General features: G+C 44.6%; 1 protein-coding gene across 1 annotated transcript in view; it reads left to right on the top strand.

Annotated features, from left to right (window-relative positions):
- The window catches only part of IMPA2 (inositol monophosphatase 2), a 155,790-nt gene that overhangs the window by 89,107 nt on the left and 53,780 nt on the right, over nt 1-12,903 (top strand). The window contains exons 4-5 of the mRNA XM_086932376.1: nt 772-817; nt 8,252-8,360. Coding sequence (XP_086788502.1) covers nt 772-817; nt 8,252-8,360 — 155 coding nt within the window. The remainder of the gene's footprint in view (nt 1-771; nt 818-8,251; nt 8,361-12,903) is intronic.

The raw sequence follows: 12,903 nt of genomic DNA on the forward strand, positions 1-12,903 counted from the left end.
CCATCAGTTAATTGAAGGAGTCTCAGTTACTCAGACCATACTCTTTGGTGGCTGAAAAATTGGATTACCCGAAAGCTGAATTGTGCTTTTAAAGGTGTTTTTATAGTATTCCAAAATCTCAGACTTCCTGAAGAAGTACATGTTGATAAAATACTAAACAAGTAGTGGTGATCTAGACTGCAAACTACTTAGGGTGAGATCATTGCCGTGGGGCACTCCTGTCACTATCAAAATGTTTAGTATCCTAAGAGACTCTCCATTTATGGAGCAAGCTGTTATCCCTAGTCTCTAATGGTCACCAAACTAGATGTCCTCCCTAGGAATCTGTTGTTCAGGTGTGAAAGGATGCCCTCACTGGGTTCCCAGACACAGAGGGAGAGTGTCTCGCCAGTGTCTGAGGTTCTCTTAAGGGACATACGCTTGACTTAACATCTGACATTATGAACATCGACCTTTTTGCAGTCTTGGGATGCTTCTTTCTGGGCAGCAACAATAATAAATGTGGGGGTATATTTTCCAATATGTCACATTCTTAAGAACGGTTTCTCATCATGCCCTCAAAACTCATCTGTGAAGAATTACTTTCAGTTCAGAAATTGGCTAATAACCAGATTTCCTTTAAGAGAATTCTAAAGTGCCAGTTACCTTTGGAGAACTGTTTGCTAAATATTTTTTTCGTACTTTGAGGTCATGTTATGTTGATATCAAGCATACGTGGGACTGGTTTCAAATGGCTGCATTTTGTAACACGATTTCTTATTTATTTCCCAGGTTTCCCCTTGTGGCAGTTAGCATTGGATTCGCATTTCAAAAAGAGGTAAATAAAAGTTGTATAATGAGTGTGCATTTATTCTTTCTTTGGACCTGCAAAGGAGGCCTACACACGATAATGCTGAATTTACTTATCTGTATAGCACTCATTGTAAAATTGGGAGAGACATGAACTTTGGAAAATCTATTGTGGCACATTAAGCTATGAGCGATAGTAGATCCTCTCCAAGTCGACGGAAAGCAATATGATGACTTTTAGCTCCAAAGGACTCAACTACCACCCCTCTACTTCCATCCAAAACAGCTCCTCAAAATAGGTATCACAGTTTATCGATAATCAGACTGATATAGCATTTTCATTTCAATATATGAAAGTCTTACACCACATAAAAGTTCCTAGCACAACTGTACCTCCTAACAATACCAAATTAACACAAATGTACAGCCACCTAACAGCTCTACTTTACCTGAATTATCACTCCATCCTTCACTACCATCCATAAAACCACAGTACAACTCCACAATCCCATATTAACACCCATCATACCACCACCCTCAACACATCAGCACACATCTTCTCTATCATTGTATTACATCATAAAAAGCACAGCCTAACCTCCTCCCACCACTGCACTACCAACAATGATCACCTGAGCACCATACTAGAAGTCTGTATTACCAACTCCTAACCAACCCATTAACACCCTTCTGTTATGACCCTCTACTCCAGCACTGCATGGCCAACTCCCAGCATGGTTCTGTTCTCCACAGCACCATACTCTTGCATTAGAACTCACACAACTGGGCTACCACCGAAAGACACCAAACTACCATCCATCAGCACCATGTCCCAGTGCACTGAATTACTTGAAAATTGTACAGAGGTATTGTTTTATCTTGTTGCCCAACATATTTCAATGTGCTTTAGAAATGCTTCATTTGCCACATTCCCTTAAACTACACTCACCACTTACCCATCCATGCTTTACAGACAACCAGAAGGTGCATTGAAAAGGGGGTCCATATTCACTTTTCCTGCATAAGTGCTAATGGTTGAACACATGAATGCAAACTAGTGCAGCACAGGAAATGGAGTGGTTTGTATTGGTAGCCTGCAGGTGCCCTTCAGGGAGGCTTGGTGCCCTTGACATGGGTACGGCCAGTAAGAGTCTGTAACTGCAGCCTTTATCGTGGGGTCTTCAGGGTCCCCAGTGATGTAGGGTGACCCTAAACAGATACCAACAGCGCTGCTTCGGCTGCACTGTCAATATTTGTTCAAGGGTCCAGGGCCTGATTTTGGAAGGAGGAGGGCTCTTAGGTGGGAGAAAGAGAGTTTCTGAAGAGTTTCTTGGACTTTCTTGCACCACTCCAAAAGGCTATCAGTGGGGCACACAAAATGTGCTACACCTTTTAGGTGGCAGCACACGATTAACATGACCCTATAGGGTTTTTTTTGCTTTCTTCATGGACATTCCCTTAAATGGCACCCGTCTCTTCGGAGACCAGGCAGAAGTGGCTCTGGAGCACTTTAAGGACTCGCAGGCTACCGCCAAGTCCTTGGGCCTCTCTGTACCCAACCATCTCCCATGTGCTTTTCGCCCATTTCATGGCCACGGAAGGGGCTTTCAGGCAAGCTAGTCATATCCCCACCACAAGACTGTGCAAGTTCAGCAACCTCAGCACAGCCATGGGTGCTGCTCCTTATAACCCCCTAGGTCAGGCGACCAGAGTTCCAGTCAGTCCACTACTCCCCCTACAGCCTTTTAAACCTTCCTAATCTGGCTCTTCAAGATCATGGGCAGCCGGTTGGTGCCAGGTTCGGCCATCACCTCCTCCACTGGCAAAACATAACATCAGATAAGTGGGTTCTTCAGATCGTCCGAAGGTGATTCTCCTTCCCCTTTGAGACTACTCCTCCCTCTATGCCTCCAAATTACAATCGGCTGACGGAGGACCACCTGCACTTGCTTCAGGAGGAAGTCGGGACTCTCTTGGCCAACAGAGTCATAGAGCGGGTTGCGGCGCCAGAAGTTGGCTGTGGTTGTTAATCCTGCTACTTTCTGGTCCTGAGAAAGGACAAGAGCCATTGTCCTATTTATTTATTTTATTTTGAAAGTTTTATATAGCGCGAACAAGATCTTTGCAGATATCAGAGCGCTTTACAGGGGGAGATGAAGTAATAGAATGTAATAGTTGAGGTAGTTAGGTACAAGGTGCATAGTTACATAGGTAGGTCAAAGAAAAACCGGAGGTAGATCATAGGTGAGGTAGTGTCAGTACAAGGTACATAGTCAAACCGTTGCGCCAATAATATAAAAGTACAAAAGTAAGCATATACTTATTTAAGCGTGCTGCAAGTGTTTTTGGAGATAACATAAAGGTGGGCATAGTTGAGGTAGGTGCGTGCAGGATGTATAGTCACACAGGTGCATCAGTAGTACAAAAGTAGGGATGGTTGAGGTGGTGTAGGTACAGTGTGCAAGTCAGACCTATCCTAGATCTGGGAGCCCTCAACTACTTCCTCAAAAAGGAGAAGTTTAAAATGCTCACTCTGGCTCAAGTGTTGTCTGCCCTAGACCCTGGAGACTGGATGGAGGCATTGAGCTTACAAGAAGCCTTAATTTCATATTCCTGTTGTAGGAGAGTAGGGTCTGCTTCCTATGGTTACCCCCACTTTTTTCTGTGATTCTCTGGTTTTTCGACTTTAGTGTGGCTGTGGACCTGCTAATCAGTCCCACAGCCCAGCTGTTCTCTCTCTAAATTGATACCATGTACTTAAGGTACATACCAGATTGGTTACTGGGTCACCCTTGTGAGCCCCTGTATAGTGTACCATAGGTACCAAGGGCATAGGTGCACCCTAGGCCTACCAGGGGCTGCAGCATGTATTGTGCCACCCCTGGTTTGCCTTCCAAACTGACACCACAGGTCTGTTCACACAGCCTGGGTAAGGTGGTGTAATCATCCCTTACTTAGATATAGTATACCTATATCTATATACATATATAGACACATATACACCTATAAGCCACTCCTAAGGCAGACCTCGACAATCCTGGAGGTAGAGTGGTTTTATGTGAGAGGGTGCCATAGCATGTGCTGAGCCCCTTTCCAGCTTTCGGAACCATCTCCTTATAGCTGTTCTATGATATGGCCATACCATATACTCTTAAGTGCATTATAATCCTTGCGGTTAATGCTAACTTTGGTTTGGCTTTATCAAAACATGTCGTGTAAGGTGTCAAACTCTTTGAAATACTACCCCCCCCCCCCCCAGTCCTGGCGGTGGGGGTAGCATTCCACCCTTCTAGAGGGAGAAGACATATTGGGCCAGATGTAGGTGTCCATTTACCGAGCGGTAACGGCCGATTTCGGCCGTTACCGACCGGTAAATGGTCATTTGAGATGTAGGGGCCCTTTTTTACTGAATCGGTAAAATACCGAATCGGTAGTATTACGCGTCTCCCGTGGGCCTCTTACATCCTAACCTTTAGTTGTCCTGAGTAGCCCCAACGATTCCACAGGCCCTAGGCCTGCTTTCTATTTCTCACGTGGTTCTTATACCACTATTTTAGTATATGGTTTGTGAGGCCCCTAGGGCAAAACGTATACTGTGCAACTTATCGTATGCTAATTAAGTTCCTTGTATTGTACTTTTACCTCCGACCTCATAAAGAGTCCAGAGGGGTTGTGTTTAGAATAAATACATATATATTTGATATATACCTGTGTGGTGTGCTTTCAGTTGGTACTCAAGAGATTATAATTGGTAAAACAACTAGCTTAATTCACTCTCTGAAGTCTTAGCCTGAAGAATGCTCACCATTGCTACCCCTAGGATAGCTTTCTATAAGGGTGACTTTACAACCACCATCAATAAGGGTCGATTAGACTGGTGCTAGGTGCCCACTAGAACTAGTGGACATCATATACCAGGCTAACTTCTCACACCTGTCCTGCCTGCCCATCGGCCCTACCTGCTGTTCATGGTACACCACAAGCCCCTTCAGCTCGCTGTACTCCCCTTTGGCGTTGCCAGTGCCCTTCGGGTGTTCACCAAGGTGATGGCAGTGGTCGCAGCTCATCTGCACCAATCAGGGTTGCCAGTTTTCCCCTGGATTAACGACTGGATATTGAAGGCGAGCTCACCCCAGACTGTCCTCTAACACCTCCAGACTACAGCAATTCTCCTGTTTTCACTGGGGTTCACTAAGTGTTGAAGTCCCACCTGACTCCCTCTCAGATGCTCCCTTTCATTGGTGCTTGCTCTTCTGGACACAGTGTTGTTTCAGACCAATCCTCTAAAGCGACGAGTCCAGTATATTCAGGCTATGATACCGATGTGTCAGTGTCTATCCTGAATGTCGGTGAGAATGACACTGAGGCTGCATCCTGCTAGTGACACATGCCATATGGCATATGCAATCTCTGCAATGGTACATGAAGTTCCAGTGGGTGCAGCATCAGGGGAATCTCTCTGACGTAGTCCAGATCTCGGAGGGGGACTACACAGCATCTGCAGTGGTGACTGACCAACCGCGATTGGTTTAGAGGCAGTTCCCTCTCCCTTCCCTAACTAGATCATAGAGTAATGACAGATGCGTCACTCCTGGGATCGGGCGACCATCTGGGAGAGGTGGAGATGAGAGGACTCTGGTCTCTGGTGGAATCTGGACTCCACAACAACTTGCTTGAGCTCTGAGCAATTCGCTTGCCATTGAAAGCTTTTTCTCCTTCCATCAAGGTAAAGCTGGTTAATGTGTTCACGGACAACACCACAGCCTTGTGGTACTGCAAAGAACAGGGTGGGGTAGTGTTGTGGGCCATTGCTCCAGATGGCCTGTGTCTCTGGACATGGCTAGAACAGCAGGGCATATCCCTGGTGGTTTAACACCTGGCAAGTTTGCTGAACACCAAGGCGGACAAACTCAGTGGTCGATGCCTAGCGGATCATGAATGACATCTCCATCCAGGGCTGGTACAAGGTCTCTTTCAGAAGTGGGGAGAGCCTTGGTTAGATATGTTCGCCTCTGCCGAGAATGCCAGCAGTTTTGCATGCTGGAGTTTCCAAGGCAGCACTTGCTTGACCATGCTTTCGTCTCGAGTGGAGGTGGGGCCTCCTGTACGCCTTTCACCAATACTACTTCTGTCCAGAGTTCGTGCCTAAGTCATTCTTGTGGCCCTGGAATAGGTATGGCGATTCTGGTATCCTGAGCTTCTCCAACGGAGCACCGATTTTCCCATCAGGCTGCCCCTTTGGGAGGATCCTCTGTCGCAACAGCAGGGGAGAGTCCTCCACCCAAACCTGTCAACTGTACACCTTCTTACAAGTAGATTCAGCTGTGGCAGTTTATAGCATTCAACCTTCCTCTAGAAGTCTGCAATGTCATTTTGATAGCCAGTCGTCCCTCTGCCAAGACAGTGTATGCCTGCTGGTGGCAAAAATGTATAAAATATTGTACAGAAAAGTCTATTGATCCTCTTTCTGCTTCCCTCTTTCAAGTCCTTCTCTTTAATATGACTCTTGCACAGCAGGACTCTGTTCTGGGCACTCTTAAAGAGTATCTTTTGCCCCTGTCTGCTTTCTTGAGGCTGCCACACCATCCCGCTTTATTTAAATCTCCTATTGTAAGTAGATTTCTTAAAGGGCTTGTCATATGTTCCCATCTGCCCCAATCATCATGCTTCAGTTGGACCATAATTTGGTTCTCAACTTCCTCATATGTGCTCCATTTGGCCCTCTGCATAATTGCCTCCTCCGGCTACCTGCTATTAAAACAGCCACTTGGTGGCAGTAACGTTTGCCAGAGGTTGGGTGAATTGCAGGCTCTGTCATCCAGGCCTCTTTACCTGACCATCTTACCTGATAGGTTGGCGCTTCACACTAGGGCCCCTTTATTACCGAAAGTAGTAACACCATTCCACATGGGACACCTTGCCCACTTTCTATGCTACTCTTCACCCCACTAAAGAGGAGGAGGGACTCCACTCTCTTGATCCAAAACGAGCATTGTCGTTCTATCTTGACTGCACTAAAGAGTTCCGGGTGGATGACCAACTCTTCGTGGGTTACATTGGATCAAATAAAGGTTATGCAGTGCAGAAGAGGACCATCTCACAATGGGTTGTCCTCTGCATCAAAACGCTCTGGCCAAGAAACAGCCTCCTGAAGGCTGAAGTGCTCATTCCACCGGAACTAAGGCTGAGATCACAGCATGACAATGTGGTATCCCAGTCCTTGACATTCGTGAGGCAGCAACATAGGCATCACTGCACAGGTTCAATAAGCACTACTGCCTGGACAGTCAAGTCTTTTTGACCCCTCTGTTCTGCAGAACTTTCTGGTCTAAACTTGCCTGCAGTTACACCTCTGGGGACGGTATTGCTTGGGTATCTATTCTAAGATAGGGAATCAGCAGCTTGATGTCTCTATCAGATGGACTAGTTACGTACCTCTTGTAATGCCTTATCTGAGAGAGACATGATCTAGCCGCAGATTCCTGACCGACTTACCAATCCTCCCCGCACTGTGGACAGGTTTTTAGGGTCAGGGCCAGGGTGGAGATATTTTGTCAAGAGTCTCTGCCTGCTGGAGAGTATAAATGGATACAATAACACGTAACTATTTACTCTTGTCTATAACAAGTGCTCGCCAACCCTCAATTACTCTAGTAGACAAGTTTGAACTGCAATAAAACAATAGACCGTTGAAGCAGCAATGAATATGACTTGCCTGAGTTAGATAGATAGTGAAGTGTTGGTGAGCGGTAGGTACAAGCCTCTGAGATTTGAAATAATATATCAGATCAAATCCCAATTGATCATAATTTTTTTTTTATCTTACCTTGCTTTAATTGATTTGTCTTGATGTAAATTGCTTTTATGCAAATCAAAACGTGTATCTTGGAATTCTTTGGATGAACCGCCGAATAATGGAAACAATATCTAAATCTCCTTTACCCATTTGTTTTGAGCGTTAAGCAGAAAATTTCGACCAACGTCCTTTCCTCGCTAGGTAGCAAAGCAAGATTAATCTCTTGAGGCATAATGTTACTTTATTTAGAGAATGAACCTTATTGGCACACTGGCCTTAGCACCTTTCAGTGAAAAACGGAAATTCTTAGGATCTCTTTTGGTTTATGTAACATCTATCACTTGTGCAATGCATCCAAGTGTGCTTGGAACGCCCTTGCGTCTCAGGACGGTAAAGAAGCCTACTTATTTGAAACCAGTCCAGTATCTATGATACTAGGTTAATACAAATTAACGGTTCAGCAGGAAATTAAACAGAGAATAACGAAACAGACCGTTATCAAAGCATTTTTATTGTTCATTTATATTGCTCTTTATTCATGTAGAATTCTATGTTCTCTGCTTATGTGTTCCTGGATACTGTTTATTAATGAACTATTTGTACCCTGAAACAATATTTCACTTGTTAATGTTTTTCTCTTATCTTCGGTGCCCAAACCTCTTTCAGCTCGAATTTGGTGTCATCTACCATTGCACTGAAGAACGATTGTACACTGGACGGAAAGGCCATGGGTCATTCTGCAATGGGGAGAGGCTGCAGGTATCCAAAGAGACAGGTAGGTTCCATATCTGGTTCTTTTTACTCCCCAGTACATTAACTTAGTTTTACACCAGCTCCCCTTTGCCAGCCCATGTCCCACTCTAATGGTTCTGTCGGGAATAGACAATTTCTTTGGAGTGGGCTATAAACAGCTCCGACGCACACAAACAAGCAAAAACTCTCTGATAGTCAAAGTTTTTATATTATTAAAAACAGATAGAAGAAAAAGAAATACAGTGGGAATTACTTCATTCCACTACATTATAAACAATAACTTGAAATTACGTGAATAGTGACTGTGGTGATTCAGGTGACACGTGCAACATTTGATTGGTGACACTTATTTACAAAACCATGTTATTTACAATAAAATTTCAAACAAAGGACCGGGGGAAGTTTTAAACGATGTGGTTTCTGTCGTTTAAGGGGCCAGTTTTGTATTAGTAAAAGTTCCAAGGAAAATCAGTGGTTAATGTTCATATTCCTGGAGTTCACTTGGCCAAATGTTAGAGCGTCGACGTTTCGACCCTGGATGCGCCCCAGTTGGTGGTCGCGGCGGGTCTTTATCAAGACAGGGGGGGGCTGGAAGGAAAGGAATAGGTATCAGAGAGATGCTTGTACAAACCGTCAAAATAGGATTGACGAGAGTCCCAATAAGGTTACTTACGAGGGATCGGTCAAGGCGTGATTTCTTCCAGAGGGTAGCCCGTTGGTCAACCTAAAAGAGTTTAAAGGCTTGTTTAGGATCATATATCGATTGATCCAGACATAATGAGGTCATTATCGTGCCTAGGTGACAAGCGTTAACCTGTGGACGTGCCTAAGTGAATTTGAAAACCGGCCGTAAATCCGAACTACCGGATCATAGACGGAGTCCTATCATATGGGATGTGACTCTGTATCCAGTGGCAGGGACTTACCCTTGATCAAGTAACATCAGCGATCAATACTCCGCGATGTAGTCAAAAGGCGATCTGGATTTGCACGCCAACCGAGCTGTCCGTGGGAAAAGCTCGTACTGGGAAGCTCCTACTGGAATGTTTAAGTATACTTGTAACCAAGCAACCCAAAAACCGGAAGTTAGACTAGTGTCAGCGTGGCCAATCAAAATGGAGGCGTAGCTTAAGGCAACGTGAAGTCTATCTCCTCGAGGACGCAAGGTGCGTCTGGTTGCTAAGTAACGGAAGGCCTCCACTCGGTTTGAGCGGGGCGTGATTTTTCTGGTCAGGGTAAAGTGCGGGAAGAATGATTAGGCTAATACATACATAAATAATACACAGTTCCTGATATTACAAGTTGGTTACACTGTTAGAAATGACAATATTCATACTTTGTGTATTATCGACATGTATGTGACAGCATGACAGGGCTAAATTAAACATTTATTGGTTAAAGTAGCGCCATCTGTTTCGAGATTTCTTCATGCTCATTTAATCCCTGACTAACCGAATTCAAAGTATGGATCCATTTACATTCTTTTCTGCTCAGTGTGGTGGTCAAAGAACCACCTCTTGGGTTCACAATGATTTTTTCCAAGATGCGCCACCGCATGTTTGTGGGGTCATGATTGCTGGTGAGGAAGTGATCTACCATAGGTGCACCCTGTACTTTGCAACGGATCCTGCTCATGTGCTGTAGTATGCGTGTTTTTACTTTTTGTGTCGTTTGTCCTACATAGGGTTTGTTGCAGGGACAGAGGATGATATACACGACATTGGAGGTGTTGCAGTTTGTCAGGACAGGCAAGTTGTAGGTTTTGTTGTTGTAGGCAAATGACGGTCCATCCATACACATTGGACAAGCCTTACAAGTTCCGCATCTTACATGACCTTTTGCAGGGGGTAGACCCAAGTGATCTCTGAGAGTCAGTGGTCTCGGTGGTTCCAAGAAAGCTTTGACTACATTGTCCTTTATGTTTCTCCCTCTTTTAAATGCAAACAATGGGGTGGTTTCAGTGTTTAGTTCAGATGCCACCAGGTTCCAATATTTCTTTATTGTCTTTTTTACCACGTTGCTCTTTGAGTGGAAGGTTGTGACACAAACCAAGCCAACAGATTCTGAGCAGCAGACAAGGGTGGTGCTGTGGTCCTGCAGAACACAGAAGACTACGTGGCTGAGATCAAAAGCCAGCTGTCGGTCGCTGAAAGTTACCAGCCTATATCCAGGGACCCTACTTCCAGCATAAAAGCATTGATTGAAACACTAGCGGAGGAGGGTGTCAAGAAAGGATTCCTGAGCCAACCGGAAAGAAACTTCTTGATCAAGAAGGAGCCCCGCATTCCAACAATGTACACCTTACCCAAGGTACACAAGAGGTTAAATAACCCACCTGGAAGACCAATAATATCTGGCTGTGGTTCGGTGTTGGAACCAGTAAATCAATTCATCGATCACTTTTTACAACCTTCTGTGGCAACTTGACATTTTTCCTATTTGTCTTTTGTCTCTAATAAAAGACATTGTTTAATGGTGGGGTACCCCGCACACTCTTATTCGGTATCCCATCTGTCTCTTTGTCCTTGTGATGGTCTCTCCAAACAATTGATTTCACATTTGTTCTTTTTCTGTACATTTTATAAGGCTGAGAGGGGCTAAATTCATTATCCCTCTACTGAAAAAACGTAGTCTATGTTTGCATAACCAGGCACTGGAAGAAATACGAGGTTTGGAATCTCCTTATGTATGTTACACACTAGCGTCCTATTTATTAACTGTTTTAGGTTTAGAAAGGTGAATATGCTGTTATAATGGCGAGCCCCTAAGATCACCTGTGTAATGAGTCTGGAAATGCCGCCTTTTACCCTGTTAATGGTTTACCCATCGTACAGTCTGACCCTTTTAAGTACAGTGTACCGGTTTATATGTATTTAAACCCCTAGCACTATGAACGTTTTTGCTGGGTATTCATTTTATTTTTTATTGCCTGTTTGCACATCATGTTTTCTTTTATTCACTTTTCATGCATTACCTTAAATGTGAAATAAAGATCTTTATGATGATGATGAACCCCAAGAACGCCTATAGTACTACCATGAAGATCATCCACACTAGTACCATCACCAGTGGCATCTCCACTAGCTCACTGAAATCGTCCTGCAGATGACGGCTTTAGCGATGACACTCACAAAGAAGGTGAACTGTCACCGTAGTATATTCTAGCACCAACAGGCCCAGAATGGGTTGATTATATTGTTCCAGTTGACGGAGTGTTCCTCCAACTCCATCAGACTCACCACCAAATGATACAGGAGGTTTTCTTAGCCTCATTGAGAGGACTTCCACAAGATTTGACTTGCCTGTTCCAACCAAGCAGATGAATTATTTCCATTATGATTTTAAGGAACCATCTTGAAAATCTGTGATATTGATCCCTATTATGGACTATATGTGGTAATAAGATCTGAAAACTATGAGAAACACAGAAGCTACATGGTGGTTCTATTAGAGCAACATCTCAAAGGGCCTAATTTTCCTCCAAGAGAAAACAGACTTTGCAATGACTAATGAACCATCTCTACAAATGTGGAGAGTGTACTTACAAGTCCTAGGAGTTAGTGGTTTATCAACAGAGATGGTCTGAGTTATACATATTTTCTGGAGTAAGGAGTCATAAGACTTGGCATTTATTTGTGCGAACCAGGATCACGGTATGTGGTACTGGAAGTTCTATAGCTGATAAAGTATTCCAGGTAAAGAAACCATTTTAAAAATTGCTGAGGGCCTGTACAGCAAGAGCAGGAGAGAGGACCATATTGTTGTCTCATCTAGGAGGCTGGTGAGAAGTGGATTTATGTTATGTGCCTATGAAATCTTTGGGCAAGGTGACATGAAAATACCCAAGTATTTAAATCCCTCTACTGCATGGGTCAATTGGGATGCCAATGTGCCTCTACCCTGGTCACCGCACACAGTACAGATTTAGAGGGTTTGGTGTGAAGCTCGGTGGTCTGACAGAAGACTCTGAGGATCTGCAGGATACGTGGCCCGAGATCGCTGGGTCAGTCATAAAGAAAAGGACGTTGCCCGCATATAACACGATGCGGTCGGGTCACGACCGTGGCAACTCAAATTCCGTGAGCACTGGATCACTGCGTACCCATACTTCCAGGGGTTCTACTGCTAGGGCCAATGAAAGTGGGGACGCGGGCAGCCCTATCTTGTGCTGCGACGGGTGGGGAAGGGGGCCAAGCAGTGACCTGCTATACGTACTGAGGCGGTTGGTTTTGTATAAAGTAAACAAACATATGCCAGGAAACGCGGGCCAAAATTAATAGCTTCAAGGAGTTGGAAGAGGTACTCCCAGCTAAGTGAGTAAAATGCCTTGTCAATATCGGCGAATAGTATGGCCGCCGGGCGCCACAGCAATGGCTAATGGACCCGACGGATATTGTGGCGAGTTGCCCGGTGTGGCATATAGCCAGACTGATCTGGATGTATCAGATACTGTACACAAGCCCGCAGGCAATCGGCTAGGACCTTGCCCAATTGTTTTGGCTCAAAGTTAATTAGGGAGATGGGATGATATGAAGATGGATCTTCCAGTGGGCGGCTTGGCTTTA

Source organism: Lissotriton vulgaris, chromosome 7 (assembly GCF_964263255.1).
Source record: "Lissotriton vulgaris chromosome 7, aLisVul1.2, whole genome shotgun sequence".
NCBI lineage: Eukaryota > Metazoa > Chordata > Amphibia > Caudata > Salamandridae > Lissotriton > Lissotriton vulgaris.